A 16101-nucleotide genomic window follows, 5' to 3' on the forward strand; every position below is an offset into this window, starting at 1 on the left:
AGTTTACCAAACTTTCCAAAAGTTCACCATACTTCCGTTACGCATTTGCGCACCTACGTCTCGTTGCCCGTACTTGCCCAGTCCTCTGCTGCACGCGGTCGTCTGTTTTCCTGAGTCGTCTTCTTGGTATGGGGTGCTGTCGTCCGCAGTATTGATTATTCCTCTCCGCACATTACTGGATCCAATTTTTTAGACAGTTGTTGGACTTAGTTGAAAAATTTGTCACACTCAGTGCATTTTTTCGAGCAACTCATTTCACTAACATTTCACTTTGTACTCTGGCAACAGTGACATCAGAGCCAGATTTTCCGACGCCCTCCACTGGTTCGTCGCCTTGTGGAGCTATTGCCGGCGAAGAATTGGCGGCGGAACGCGCGTCGCAGTTTGCTGCTGCGAACTTCGTTGTAAAAAAATTCGCTCCGTGGAGGTTGGCCTTTATGCCGGTTTAACACTAACCTGAAGTTTTTTGCGTGCGTGAAATGCGTTCGTGTTGGGACTGCTTTTGTTATTATTTTTTTTCTCGGTGATGATCCGTGTACTCAGCGTGATCTAGACGTGTGCCTGTTATTTCTCTTTTCACAGGCTCCACTGGTATTCATATAGACCATTCACACTACAATATTTCCTCGCGAGTGGCGTCTTCGCGACGATAATTTCCCCCACGCCCCATTCGAAGCGATTTCCACGGAACAAACAAGTTATTTACTCCGTGCCTTTTCAGACAACAGAATTTCTCCTCCGTGTCAATATCGAACTTTGAACCCGAGACGAAACAGATCAGCATTGCTCAAGGCTGCTGAAAGATGGAAGATGGAAGTCACTCAAAAGGTTAGCCAGTTGTAGGGCTGGTTAACTGCTGTAGGACTGGGTAGGAGCGGGTGCCAGCTGTAGGACTGGGTAGGAAAGGTTAACCAACATCTTCTGGATTACCGGTCCAGGGCTCTACCAGAAGGTGTGAGTAGTAAATACTGGACTCTCATAGTGCACAACGCTCAACTGTCCTGAGCACGATTTAATTAGCAATTAGAGCTAATTGGGACCCCCCACATTAATCAGCACCCTCCAGGGAGCCACCACACTAATTGGGGAACGTCTATCTCGTGTCCAGACCAGCTGAGCGTTGTGCACTACGAGAGTCCATAAAAAAGAAAAAAAATAGATAGAGATAGAGTGGAGAGAAGGAGTTTAGTTGAAGATCAATGATGCCATCTTGAAGAAAGCGGTCCGGAACGGCCGCTGACCGTCGCTGGGTGACGGAGCACAGAGGCAGGTTGCAAAGCATCGCAGCTATCACCACCAGTTCCGGACATCCTGTGACGTCAGCTGTGACGTCATCATGGCATGTCTGGGAAAGTTAGGACAGCTCTGGACATGCAAGGAGAAAAACACTCGTAATACAGAGGCTGGGAAAGCAAGAGTATGCAAACTATCAATAGCTAACAAGAAAATAGAACTAGTTACACAACAAGTGATCCCACCACAACAGGAGCGCCGAACGATGCGACTGCTCTATCCGACAGCCAGGCAGAGAACTGACTCGTAATGGTTTTTTTCTCCTGTATAAAGCCCCACAGCTGCACCCCCTAGCGGTTACTTTCTCAACTAATCTCACAACAAAATTATTAAGAATCACGCCCGCGCTACTCCCGTTCCCAAGGCAGAAGAAGATAGAAAATGGCAGGGATGCCCAGACAACAGCAACCAGCACCAGACGTGCACTGGCACGAAAATCGCAAACAAAGCGGGTAGAAAGTTGGCGAAAGCATTTGTTACACAACAAATCAGCTCACCACAGCAGGAGCGCAGACCGATGCGACTGCTCTCCGCGACAGCCAGCGAGAAACTGACTGGGACGCCGCTCTGCGGCCGCTACGCATGCGCGCTCCTAGCGCCCTCTGGGGCGACCACCTCCGAGAGGCTAAGAGAGAAGAGCCTTCCTGCACCCCCTGCTGGCCGTTCTCATTGGTCGTGGAGGAGGAGGAGGAGGAGTGTCGTTGGGAGGAACCCGACAGGTCTGCCTGCCTGATTAGGCGGCATGTTTCTCGGGAAGGGAAAGGTGGTGGAGAGGAGGAGAGGAAAGGGTGAAGTCGAAGACCGAGCGGAATCCGCTCGGGGGGAGGATAGCTGCGTCCATGGACCGACTTCAGGGGAACTGTGCCGGCATACGCCTATTACACATCTGAGGGAAACCCAGGAAAAACCCCAGACGGCACAGCCGGCCCGCGGATTCGAACCGCGGACCTCCCAGTCTCCAAGCGCACGCGTTACCGCTGTGCCACCGGAGCTGGTCATTGGTCGTGAGGCTAAGAGAGAAGAGCATTCCTGCGCCCCCTGCTGGCCATTCTCATTGGTCGTGACATCATCCTATTGTCTCAGGGCTACCCTGTTTTTTTCCACTAATGCTCCTCTAGACAAGGTCAATCTGCAGTGAAGCCACGGTATGACGTCATCATGCACCTGCGTGGCTCAAGGACGTGTGTGCTCTAGACAGGGGACCTATTATTTATTGAATCACTATCCCAAGATTATTTCCTTTATTCTTCTATAACGATTGAATAGGAAACTATTGCAGAAGAGCACCATGCATGAAAGCTGATCGTAGGAATTCCAAAGTCTTACTAAATGAGACTTGCAAGAGAACAAAATATCCTAACACGTAACTCCATCAACGGCAAATAAGAGGACTAGGCACTCAACAAATCAACACAGAGTACGGGTAACCAGGAAAGCAGAACTCAGGGCAGCACTATCGTCAAGACAACAATGTTCCTTGTCAAAAAAGAAAAAATACAAAGCGTCAACAAAGGAAAGCATGCATATGGGGGCATGTCAGAACACGTCAGTACAAATTGCACGACTGCTGGGCAACAGAGGAAAACAAACACTTGAACAGAGTGAAAAGACACTCACCATCGTTTTTCACGTTCACAGCATTCCCGCATTGTAAATTTGCTCGTCACAAAATCCACCTGCATCGTCGAACACCATTCAACAGTGACGAACCACACATCCGCACCTCATCAGAGGCAGACAGAACCCCACCGAAGCTACGCTCTTCTACTGATGGCCAACGCAATTACCAGGAGCAGAATTTGCGTGTCCAGACCCGTCAGTGTCCAAGAGAGAAGTGAATCCTTGCGCCCCCTGCAGGCCGTTCTCAGTGGTGGTGACGTCATCCTATTGTCTGAGGGCTACACAGTTTTTTTCCACTAATGCTCCTCTAGACAAGGTCAACCTGAAACAATAGCCTCGCGGTATGACGTCATCATGCAGGTGCGTGGCTCAAGGACGCTTACGCTGTAGACAGGGAACCTGTTATTTATTGAATCATTATCCCTAGATTATTTCCTTTATTCTACTATAATGATTGCATAGGGAACTATTGCAGAAAAACACCATAGACAAGAGGAGATTGTAGCATTTCATTCCCAAGGTCTTACTCTACAGGGAAAAAAATGGTTCAGCAAGACATGTCCATCCCAGCCAAGAGCCATGCACCTAACTGAATAATGACGCTTTGTTCCTCCTGAATAAAGTCACACACCTCTCCCTCTCGCGGTTACTCTCTGAACTAAATGAATCGCAAAATTATTAAGAATAGCTCTACTTCCATTCAAGGCAGCACTATCGTCATCGTCAAGAATATTCCTTGTACAAAAAGAAAAAAACTACATGTAGAAGGAAAGCATGTCAGAACAGGCCCAGGCATGTAAGCACATGTTTGTCAGACAACAAGAAGGAAAAAAGCGAAAAGAAACAAAGAAGAAAACCAGTATCAAACTATTTCTAAGCACACGCACTCCTCTTATTCAAAAACAGTGCTCATCATAAATCCGTCCAGGGCAATACACACCATTTTTCTATTGCTACACTTTTTTCCAGTAACGGTCAATGCATTGCTACAGACGGCGTGACGTCACCACATCCTGTCTGAAGAAGAAGACAGCGGCAAAGACTCCTATTATTTATTGAATCGCAAGATTATTTCCTTTGTCCTGCTCTTAATGACATTCATTCTCTCATTAAAATTCAACAAAAAAGTACCCTGCATATTAACGATTTTCACCCCAAAGGCTCATCGTGGTCATTAGAATTACAGTAAACTACCACTGCTCTTTTAAAATAATAAGTGAGACCACTCAACATCACCTCCAGCCTTATGTAATACATGACCCTTTCTATGCTCATAGATTCGTTGTCTGAGGCTACACTTGCGAGCAAAAAGGCGCGAAAGCCGTGTGGGCAAAGTTCCATTCGCGCATTGCGTGCAAAAAGGCGCGAAAACCGGGAGCAAAGTTCCATTCGCGCACGCCAAAGCACAAGACACAGAACGCCTTTACGGGAACATGATGGCATTCCCACGATATTAATGATTTTCTACCTTGCATTGCACTTTAGAAAAACTACCACAAAACTATAATTTTACGAGTCCATTAAAATTCTACTTTATATGGAAACTGTAATTGCCCTATTACTTGGATCGCTATTAATGAAGCGCTCCATTTTTTTCTCTCTTCCCATTTCAGCCTTGTCATGCAGTGAAGCAGAGTCACATCCAAAATAATTAATTTACACTGAGGGTGCCGTGCTTCAGGAATTCCTATCCTGCGCTCAGATGCAAGCATTTCTTCACGGATACCTTTAACAGCTGACTTCCTCAGCATACCGAGCTCCTAACAACATCTAACAAACAATCAGAGAAACCCTCTTCTCAGCTGCACCATGCGACTTTCTTCTGCATAAAATCGGTGATTTGAGGAAGAGAGCAGCGAAAAATTGCGCGCACTTGTGCTTGACTTAAAAAACCTGAAGCATATGCTAATAAACTAAGAAAAAGACACTCATGTCTGGTATCTGATAGTGCCACATACACAGACGCGTTGCCCTTTCGTAAAGAAAGCACAGGACAGGGATACACAATTTTCCTTAGGTGAGCAGGGAAAAGGCTTAAGACCTCAGGTCACCACACATCCCCACGCGGCTAGCACAACATGACACCGACAAGATACTAGCAGCGGGAAGAACTGCAACACTGCTAAACAAGTCCAGACATTCCACGATGACGTCACAAATCAGGAAAAAAAAACACACGTATGCACGCACAGAGGACAACGCATTAAATACACGGAGCGCTCAGGAATAATCGTAGCGTTACCGCACATCGCTACGAAGCTCAACGTCTAACACAAGACGACAGCAACAAGATATTAGCGAAGGGTAAAAATTGCAACACTACTGAACAAGTCCAGACATGCGACATCGCATACAAAACACTGCTCATCGGGCAAAAGGCCTAAGCCCGCGGCGGATCATCATAGAGCATACACAACTTCATTTTTCTATTTCGCGTAAACTAAATGTGGTCTGCTTGGAAAACGACGTACAAATTTTCTTAAGGAGCAGAGAAATATAGAAATATAGCAAATCATTAATATCGTGGGAATGCCATCATTGTTCAATAGTGTAGCAATTTTTACCCTTCGCTAATATCTTGTTGCTGTCGTCTTGTGTTAGACGTTGAGCTTCGTAGCGATGTGTGGTAACGCTACGATTATTCCTGAGCGCTCCGTGTGTTTAATGCGTTGTCCTCTGTGCGTGCATGCGTGTGCTTTTTTCCTGATTTGTGACGTCATCATGGCATGTCTGGACTTGTTTAGCAGTGTTGCAGTTCTTCCCGCTGCTAGTATCTTGTTGGTGTCATGTTGTGCTAGCCGCGTGGGGATGTGTGGTGACCTGAGGTCTTAAGCCTTTTCCCTGCTCACCTAAGGAAAATTGTGTATCCCTGTCCGGTGCTTTCTTTACGCAAGGGCAATGCGTCTGTGTATGTGGCACTATCACATACCAGACATGAGTGTCTTTTTCTTAGTATATTAGCATATGCTTCAGGTTTTTTATGTCAAGCACAAGTGCGCGCAATTTTTCGCTGCTGTCTTCCTCAAATCACCGATTTTACGCAGAAGAGAGTCGCATGGTGCAACTGAGAAGAGGGTTTCTCTGATCGTTTGTTAGATGTGGTTAGGAGCTCGGTATGTTGAGGAAGTCAACTGTTAAAGGTATCCGTGAAGAAATGCTCGCATCTGAGCGCAGGATAGGAATTCCTGAAGCACGGCACCCTCAGCGTAAATTAAATATTTTGGATGTGAGTCTGCTTCACTGCATGACAAGGCTGAAATGGGAAGAGAGAAAAAAATGGAGCGCTTCATTAATAGCGATCCAAGTAATAGGGCAATTATAGTTTCCATATAAAGTAGAATTTTAATGGACTCGTAAAACTATAGTTTTGTGGTAGTTTTTCTAAAGTGCAATGCAAGGTAGAAAATCATTAATATCGTGGGAATGCCATCATGTTCCCGTAAAGGCGTTCTGTGTCTTGTGCTTTGGCGTACGCGAATGAAACTTTGCCCACCCGGCTTTCGCGCCTTTTTGCTCGCAAGTGTAGCCTCAGACAACGAATCTATGAGCATAGAAAGGGTCATGTGTTACATAAGGCTCGAGGTGATGTTGAGTGGTCTCACTTATTATTTTAAAAGAGCAGTGGTAGTTTACTGTAATTCTAATGACCATGATGAGCCTTTGGGGTGAAAATCGTTAATATGCAGGGTGCTTTTTTGTTGAATTTTAATGAGAGAATGAATGTCATTAAGAGTAGGACAAAGGAAATAATCTTGCGATTCAATAAATAATAGGAGTCTTTGCCGCTGTCTTTTTCTTCAGACAGGATGTGGTGACGTCACGCAGTCTGTAGCAATGCATTGACCGTTACTGGAAAAAAGTGTAGCAATAGAAAAATGGTGTGTATTGCCCTGGACGGATTTATGATGAGCACTGTTTTTGAATAAGAGGAGTGCGTGTGCTTAGAAATAGTTTGATACTGGTTTTCTTCTTTGTTTCTTTTCGCTTTTTTCCCCCTTGTTGTCTGACAAACGTGTGCTGACATGCCTGGGCCTGTTCTGACATGCCTTCCTTCTACATGTAGTTTTTTTCTTTTTGTACAAGGAATATTCTTGACGATGACGATAGTGCTGCCTTGAATGGAAGTACAGCTATTCTTAATAATTTTGCGACTCATTTAGTTCAGAGAGTAACCGCGAGAGGGACAGGTGTGTGACTTTATTCAGGAGGAACAAAGCGTCATTATTCAGTTAGGTGCAGGGCTCTTGGCTGGGATGGACATGTCTTGCTGAACCAGTTTGTTTCCTGTAGAGTAAGACTTTGGGAATGAAATGCTACAATCTCCTCTTGTCTATGGTGTTTTTCTGCAATAGTTCCCTATGCAATCATTATAGTAGAATAAAGGAAATAATCTAGGGATAGTGATTCAATAAATAACAGGTCCCCTGTCTACAACGTAAGCGTCCTTGAGCCACGCACCTGCATGATGACGTCATACCGCGAGACTATTGTTTCAGGTTGACCTTGTCTAGAGGAGCATTAGTGGAAAAAAACAGTGTAGCCCTGAGACAATAGGATGACGTCACGACCAATGAGAACGGCCTGCAGGGGGCGCAAGGATTCACTTCTCTCTTGGACACTGACGGGTCTGGAAACGCAAATTCTGCTCCTGGTAATTGCGTTGGCCGTCAGTGGAAAAGCGTAGCTTCGGTGGGGTTCTGTCTGCCTCTGATGGGGTGCGGATGTGTGGTTCGTCACTGGTGAATGGTGTTCGACGATGCAGGTGGATTTTGTGATGAGCGGATTTACAATGAGGGAATGCTGTGAACGTGAAAAATGATGGTGAGTGTCTTTTCATTCTGTTCAAGTGTTTGTTTTCCTCTGTTGCCCAGCAGTCGTGCAATTTGTGCTGACCTGTTCTGACATGCCCCGATATGCATGCTTTCCTTTGTTGCCGCTTTGTATTTTTTCTTTTTTGACAAGGAACATTGTTGTCTTGACGATAATGCTGCCCTGAGTTCAGCGCTCCTGGTTACCCGTACTCTGTGTTGATTTGTTGAGTGCCTAGTCCTCTTATTTGCCGTTGATGGAGTTACGTGTTAGGATATTTTGTTCTTTTGCAAGTCTCATTTAGTAAGACTTTGGAATTCCTACGATCAGCTTTCATGCATGGTGCTCTTCTGCAATGGTTTCCTATTCAATCGTTATAGAAGAAGGATCGTTATATAAAGGAAATAATCTTGGGATAGTGATTCAATAAATAATATGTCCCCTGTCTAGAGCACACGCATCCTTGAGCCACGCAGGTGCATGATGACGTCATACCGTGGCTTGACTGCAGATTGACCTTGTCTAGAGGAGCATTAGTGGAAAAAAACAGGGTAGGCCCGAGACAATAGGATGATGTCACGACCAATGAGAACGGCCAGCAGGGGGCGCAGGAATGCTCTTCTCTCTTAGCCTCTCGGAGGTGGTCGCCCCGGAGGGCGCTAGGAGCGTGCATGCGTAGCGGCCGCGGAGCGGCGTCCGAGTCAGTTTCTCGCTGGCTGTCGCGGAGAGCAGTCGCATCGGTCTGCGCTCCTGCTGTGGTGAGCTGATTTGTTGTGTAACTAATGCTTTCGCCAACTTTCTTCCCACTTTGTTTGCGATTTTCGTGCCAGTGCACGTCGGGTGCTGGTTGCTGTTGTCCGGGCATCCCCGCCATTTTCTATCTTCTTCTGCCTTGGGAACGGGAGTAGCGCTGGCGTGATTCTTAATAATTTTGTTGTGAGATTAGTTGAGAAAGTAACCGCTAGGGGGTGCAGCTGTGGGGCTTTATACAGGAGGAAAAAAACCATTACGAGTCAGTTCCCTGCCTGGCTGTCAGATAGAGCAGTCGCATCGTTCGGTGCTCCTGTTGTGGTGGGATCATTTGTTGTGTAACTAATTCTATTTTCTTGTTAGCTATTGATGGTTTGCATACTCTTGCTTTCCCAGCCTCTGTATTACGAGAGTTTTTCTCCTTGCATGTCCAGAGCTGTCCTAACTTGCCCAGACATGCCATGATGACGTCACAGCTGACGTCACAGGATGTCCGGAACTGGTGGTGATAGCTGCGATGCTTTGCAACCTGCCTCTGTGCTCCGTCACCCAGCGACGGCTAGCGGCCGTTCCGGACCGCTTTCTTCAAGATGGCGTCATTGATCTTCAACTAAACTCCTTCTCCCCACTCTATCTCTCTATCTCACTCTATCTATTTTTTCTTTTTTATGGATTCTCGTAGTGCACAACGCTCAGCTGGTCTGGACACGAGATAGACGTTCCCCAATTAGTGTGGTGGCTTCCTGGAGGGTGCTGATTAATGTGGGGGGTCCCAATTAGCTCTAATTGCTAATTAAATCGTGTTCAGGACAGTTGAGCGTTGTGCACTATGAGGGTCCAGTACTTACTACTGGTGTGGGTTCGAGTCCTAGAGCTGGCGAACCTTTTCAGTGACTTCTATCGTTCATCGTTATTTTTTTAAGCAATTTGAAGCTTTGTATGTATTTGTCCTTTCTATGTTGTTCCAGCCTCAAAACATCAGTTCTCCCATGTTCAAAGCTGCCCTTCACATATAGTTCGAGCCCGTGTGCTCCTTTCTTGCATGCGTCTTTTAGTGGCTTCCGCTTCTCAACAGTTTCAGGACTTTGCAATTTTTTCCTCTCTGTTTCAAGTAGTACATATTGCTAGTGCTTAGAGGTGATATCATAGATATTATAAACAAGGTTTTTATATTTTTACATAGATTTTATGTATACCGTTATATGTTTGCCTCTGTTGACAAAAGGCTGCAATTAAAAGTGTTCCCTGCTTGAAACATTTCTTGTCGTAAGTAATTTGTCAGTTGTCACAGCCATGGTTGCAAAAATTACGCTGTAGGAAGGTCTGAGAATCATAGCTTGAAATCACGGAATGCTGAAACGCCATGCCAAGAAGACGGACCTTACAGTTCTACAGAAACAGCAGAAAACTGGTGTGTTGCCAGATTTGTAAGGCCGCTGTCTTGTGTCTTTGAGGGTGGTCTACATCAAAGAACAACTATTCCCCTTCTTCGTTTATCTGTTATTTTTGTTCGGTATCAGGATGCATAAGGACGATGAATGGGGTTGTGTGAACGAGCATACCTACCAGGCGAGACGAGTGCGTGTCAAAACTGGCCAGAATAGGACACGCCGAGGGTTTCTGGGCACGAATACGCGGCCCGTGAACAAACATGCACGGGTGAATAGCAGCATAGACTTTAGTGCTTTTCGCCCATCAAAAACTGGGACGAGAACAACTTTAGTGTGTAACCAGCCTTAATAAGATGATTGCATCCAGAAACCCATGAATGAAACACTCTGTTCGGCATCGGCCGAGAATCTGCTGGGTCTTCTTCTTTTTCCTTTTTTTCATTCATAAAGTGCTTTGATATCCAGCGACATCATCGTGACGGAGTGAGACGGCGGCGCGGAGAGAGAAAAGACGCATTCCGGATGCTGCATCCCGTGTCCTGATTGGTGCAAAAGATTGGCGTAGAAGATTACGATTTCGCCTTCCTCCACAGAAGAAATTCCAAGATACCAAAATATCCGACGTTTATAGCTGCGGTTACTATGTAATCCAAAGGATAGCAGTGAAACTTCGCAATTATTTCGCGTGGGATTTTCGGCACCGTGGTCAGTGAACAACGAGGAATACAATGGCAGCATAGCTTGGGAATCGACGGGTACGTATGCGACCGTCTGTTTTCATGTCGTCAAGGGTAGCAAAGTGCAAGTCATCGTACTTACTGCTGTGATATTATTTCCGGTGAACTTCAAGTGGGACCAGAAGTATTCACCCTGTTTTGGGGTTTCGATATCACGACTTGAATCCTTGGGATACTGGGTGTCTCTTGAATTCGGTGCTCCTTTGAAACATGCTTGATATTTGTCGTTCGTCATGCTGCACATTATTTCCACGTACTTCTCTTTCCCGTTATCTGGCACTCCTTGCTTCGGTGCAGCAGTCAAGCGGAACCTTAGACATGAAATGTAATGTGCTTTCAGATAATTATGTCGACTTGTTGCAATACTAAGAAAAACAGCTGAACGTATATTTCCATTGATCTAAAGAATGCACGCCTCTGCGTGCCAAGTTAGCATCCACGTACGAAGAAGTGACAGCGATAGCAGTGCCGTTCACATGCTGTATTCCGCACGTGCGAACGACACATCAGTCCAGCACCACAGCCTATCGCGAACGTGTCGAAACTAATTCAGAAACTTATCCGCAAACACCGCGTTCACCAGTGCAAACTCCGATGGACCCGCACTCGATTCTCATCGTGATCGCTTTTCGTTCCTACACTATTGTGTCATGTTGTCTTCGTGCAGCCATCGCACAATTAGAGTCACTAAATAGGGGTACAGAGTATCGCATTCCTCTCCGCGCCGGAGCCGCCGTTCAGTGACCGCGATTGGGCCGATCGTGTCACGTGGTTTCTTCTTCCAAGAACGTGCCGTCCAGGTTAGGCTTCTTCCTTCCAAAACCGGTTTCCACGGTTGCGAGCTGGCTCGACTGCGCTGTTCTACGGCGAGCAGGGGAGAGATTGGCATCCCATTGCTAGACGACGTACCCTCGCCGTACCCAAGATGGCGGACTCGCTCGCCAGCCAGCGTGGCTCAGTGTCGCTACTCTGCTCCTATTTAGTGACTCTACGCACAATAGGTCGTTAATCGCCCGATGTGATATGCCGTTCGCTTGCTGTAGCCGGCGTGCTGAGCCTTCCTATCTGCGGACGCCGTACAACTCTCCGTGACCGCCACATATCATCTGGTACGAGATCTCGGGTGAGTCTGCCCTTAAAGTAGCACAGAAGTCATTTTTAACACCCAGTTTTCTTCTTATAAAACTGTTAAGTTTGCCAGTAAGATGCACCATGCGAAGTAATTTACACCACAGAGTCATAATTATCGCAGAAACTGAATTTAAAATATGCCGCAAAAAGCGACCGTGCGCAACGGTGGTAAAGAGCAGTACCAGCCTGTGATCTGCCTGGAACCTCGCGCTGACGCTATAAGGAGAACGCTCGCTGATTGGCCTAGAAAAATGTTGTCTGCTACTCCGCTGTCGTCTGCTACTCGGCTGTTCGGGGTTCTGATAAAGCCTTTCTCCTTGCTCGGTAATGCTTCGGGCGCTCCTTGTATCCCCAATTCTCCGGGAAAACTGGCAAAACAGGTTTACGGCGGCAAAGGAACAATGCGCTGACCCCCACTGATCGGCAAACCAGAACGAGTCTCCTTATGCCGTCATCGGTGACGTGCCATCATACCTCCTCATCCTCGTTATAGCTGGAGTGGCGAGTTAAGGGTGAAGGCGCGGAGCTATGTTTATGTGAGTTTTTTCTGGGAAACAAATTGCACACATCAAAACCTTTCGCGCTATTCGGTATAATGACACATACACTTTCATCAGATGTCTTAATCTGAAATTTTTTTGGATGGCCCTCTGTACTCCTTTAACAGCTGACGCTGTACATGCCCTGTGACAAAAACACTGATGCCATTTTTTGCGACTCGATTACGCGGCCAGGCGGACATCGAGCCTGTAGCTACTGGACGACTAATTACATAACACTGAGTAATTATTATTTTTTAATTAGATGCTTTCGCGATGATGCGAAGGAACAGAATTCGAGGCGCCCATTGTTTGAGCCCACACTCTTTTCTCCAAAATCCTGAAACAAGCATGGGTTTAAATGACAAGAATTTTGGTACGGAAATGAGGCAAAACCAGAACTACGCATTTCTAGAGAGACAAAAACAGAGAAAGGGAGTTCGTACGTGAATTGTAGCGATTGACCTAGTCGGGACGAACGCGGCCAGATAGACCGCTTTCCGGCACAAATAAGCGATGTTGGTCACGTGCCCGAGAATTGCGTACTTCCGGTTTCGCCCCATTTCCATTTTGGAGAAATATATCTCAAAGTAGGCACTCCTTTCACTGTTTGTGCGACAGAATGTGAACTCAGAAAATCGATTCCTCCAGTTATGCTGCCTCGCGTTTTCGCGAATATGTCTATTTATAAAGTTAGTTAATGCAATTAATCGTCCAGTAATCGCATGCTCTTTTTAACATAACGTCCACCACGTTGTGGTGGATGTAACTCCAAAGGTGTGTTAAAGATACAAAGGCAATTGGGTCTTGTTGACGTCCCGCGAGGATCATCATGTCTTCGGCTGCAGCTTTCTCCGACTGTTTTTGCCAACTTGATTGCTCAGTTACAATACACCGCACAGCTTGACAGACGAGTAAAGGATGCTTTCAGCCATGTTTTCTCCCGGGCCAGGACGGCAGCAACTTGGTAACAGGGTACAAGTTGCTTAAAAGGACACTAAACAGCTCGACGAACATTATCCAGTTGAAAGATGAAAGTCACTGAAAAGGTTAGCTAGCTGTAGGGATCGAACCCACATCTTCTGGATCACCGGTCCAGGGCTCTACCAGTTGAGCTAAGCTAACACGCCTCTCCAGCGGCTTTCGGGGTGCGTCATCTGAAGGGACGACAAACCAGCCACTCACTCTCACTCACCCTCCTTTCACTCTTACATTTTTTGCTCACTCATACACACATTCATACGACGGAAATCGACGCAAGCGGCTAGCTAACCTTTTCAGTGACTTTCATCTTTCACCGTTGATTTCTTAGGCAATTTGAGGCTTTGTTTGTATCTGTCCCTTCTATGTTTGTTCCAGCCTTAGAACATCAGTTCCGCTCTTATTATCCAGTTATTATGCTACATGACGGAACGTGGCTCACGATATCCAAATATGAAATTCTTTTCCTTCTAGCAAGAGTCCTTACCACGAGACAATGTTACTCAAGGGGCGTAATCCGCGCGAGTCTTGGTGGTGGTGAATGTCCCTGCTTGCCGTATTTGGTCACGAACTGCGTGAGTCTCTCTTTCATCCTCGGAACGGTGTCACGTCACAACCTTCCAACGTATAGCAGCGCCGTTCTCCAGAGGCTGGAGGTGGAGGCTGGACTTCGCTTTCCTAGGCAATGACGAAGCCCACTGAGACAAGCTACAGCTCCCGAGGGAACCAGTTGCGAGAACATCGCGGTGATCTCGCGGAGCAATACAGCACTGGAAACATAGTGCTCGCACGAAATGTGATATTGGGGGCTTTTGGCACGGTTTGAAGTAATTGTCTTTGGTTTGACAAGTGGGAATATATTTAGGATTAAAGTCACTTCTCGATATTACAAGACAATTATTGCATAAGCGTCCCGCATTCTGAATAGTTGATGGTGCGCGACAAAATGACGTTGTCGCAGGACATTGCAGAGTGGAGCATGAGCGCGAAGGAGTGCAGTGGATATTCGATCGGTTTGGACCCATTATTAACTTTTTGGGAGCACAGTTTTTTGAAAACATTCACCTTCGCAACGCATCACGATGCATTTACAAAAAGAGTATACCTCATACACCTGTTTATGGCCCATTTGAATACGTCGTCTTCCATAAGGTGCAAAACATAAGGTGTGCCATTTGCAGGGCCGGTGCTAGGAGTGTGCGGGGCCTGAGGCAAAGGCACAGAGCGGGGCCTGTTTCACACGATTAAGTGCATACTTGATATTAAAAAAATGCAATCCCTGGTTGAAGGCTTTGTGGGCGGGGCCTATTCAAACGCGAGGCTTAAGGCGGTCGCCTTACTCGCCCTCCCCGCCCCCTATCGCCGGCCCTTGCCATTTGCTAAGCTTTCAGTTGTGGCCAGAACAGACCGACCACTGTGGCGTCGCCCATCATTATAGTTACAGAAAGAGGTAACATTTCCTTGAGTTTCAGGAACACGCAAGACGAAGAGGACAACACAAGACTCTTAACAGACTAGAGAGCAGAAACCCCAGAGACAAGGCTCAAGTGTCTTGTGTACTCAATGAAATGTTACCTTATTCTACACCAGCTCGCGCGCACATTATAATTTTAGCTGTCTACCGACGTAAAGCAACGAAATATTATTAATTTACCTACCTAAGTGACGTTGGCTGTGCCAACCGGGTGGAGAAAACTGCCTCCACACCAGCGTCCAACATCCGAGGCCGCCATCTTGTGAGTGCCACACGCGAAACGCTAAAGTCATCAGTTTACCACGACACGAAACGTCCTTATCGCGTGTGTGTTTTGTCATGCTATGGTCAAAGTAAAGAAATCTTCGAAATTAAGAATGCGCGTCCGATAAAAAAGGTTGTCGGGGCAGTACCGCTTGCGCTGCTGTTCCGGAAATATTTTTCTTAAATCTTTGAAACGGTCGTCGGGGCAGCATCGCTTGCAGTGCTGTTCCGGAAAGATTTTTTCTTACAGAAGTCATTTTTAACACCCAGTTTTCTTCCTACAAAACTGTTAAGTAGGCCAGTAAGATGCACCATGCGAAGTAATTCAGACCACAGGATCATGATTATCGCACAAATTGAATTTAAAGTACGCCGCAAAAAGCGACCGTGCGCAACGGCGGTGAAGAACAGAATACCAGCCTGTGATCTGCCTGGAACCTCGCGCTGACGCTATAAGGCAGGTCCCCCAAGGTCGCCATTTTCCAATGTATTTGTTCCTATCCCGATGCGTGCAATGCCGGAGGCCGCCCTTAGACACCCCATTGTTACCAGACGTTGGCTTGCGTTTGATTGTAGCGCGCTAAAGATCCAGTTGAAGCACAGTCCAAGCCAGGCCAAGTCACCGAAGGAGAAATGGACGACTGCGCCTGCGGCGCCAGTGGCGGCGCCTGGTACGACAGGTACGCTATGTGATGCACACAGCCGTGCACTAGATCCTTCCGATCGCTCAACACGTTTAAAAACGGGACCAAAAAGTGAAACACGACACAGAAAGTTGTTATACGCGTTTTATTTGGACATATAAAGGCTAGATTCATTCGCAGAAACAACAAAAACATTTTGCCGCTAAACTTAGCGCGCTGAAGTGATCCGGAACGGCAACAGTGGGGTATCTAGTGGCGGCCTTCTTCGTTGCACGCTTTTCCGAGGTGAGTTTGGGGGACCTGCTATAAGGAGAACCTTCGCTGATTGGTCTAGGGAAATGTTGTCTGCTACTCCTCTGTCGTCTGCTCCTCGGCTGTTCGGGGTTCTGAAAAAGCCTTTCTCCTCGCTCGGTAATGATTCGGTCGCTCCTTCTATCCCTAATTATCCGGGAGAACTGGCAAAACTGG

General features: G+C 46.6%; 1 protein-coding gene across 1 annotated transcript in view; it reads right to left on the reverse strand.

Moving 5' to 3' along the window:
• The window catches only part of LOC135382999 (uncharacterized), a 131409-nt gene that overhangs the window by 74071 nt on the left and 41237 nt on the right, over window positions 1–16101 (reverse strand). The window contains exon 3 of the mRNA XM_064612650.1: window positions 10683–10911. Coding sequence (XP_064468720.1) covers window positions 10683–10911 — 229 coding nt within the window. The remainder of the gene's footprint in view (window positions 1–10682; window positions 10912–16101) is intronic.

Source organism: Ornithodoros turicata, chromosome 2, assembly GCF_037126465.1.
Source record: "Ornithodoros turicata isolate Travis chromosome 2, ASM3712646v1, whole genome shotgun sequence".
NCBI lineage: Eukaryota > Metazoa > Arthropoda > Arachnida > Ixodida > Argasidae > Ornithodoros > Ornithodoros turicata.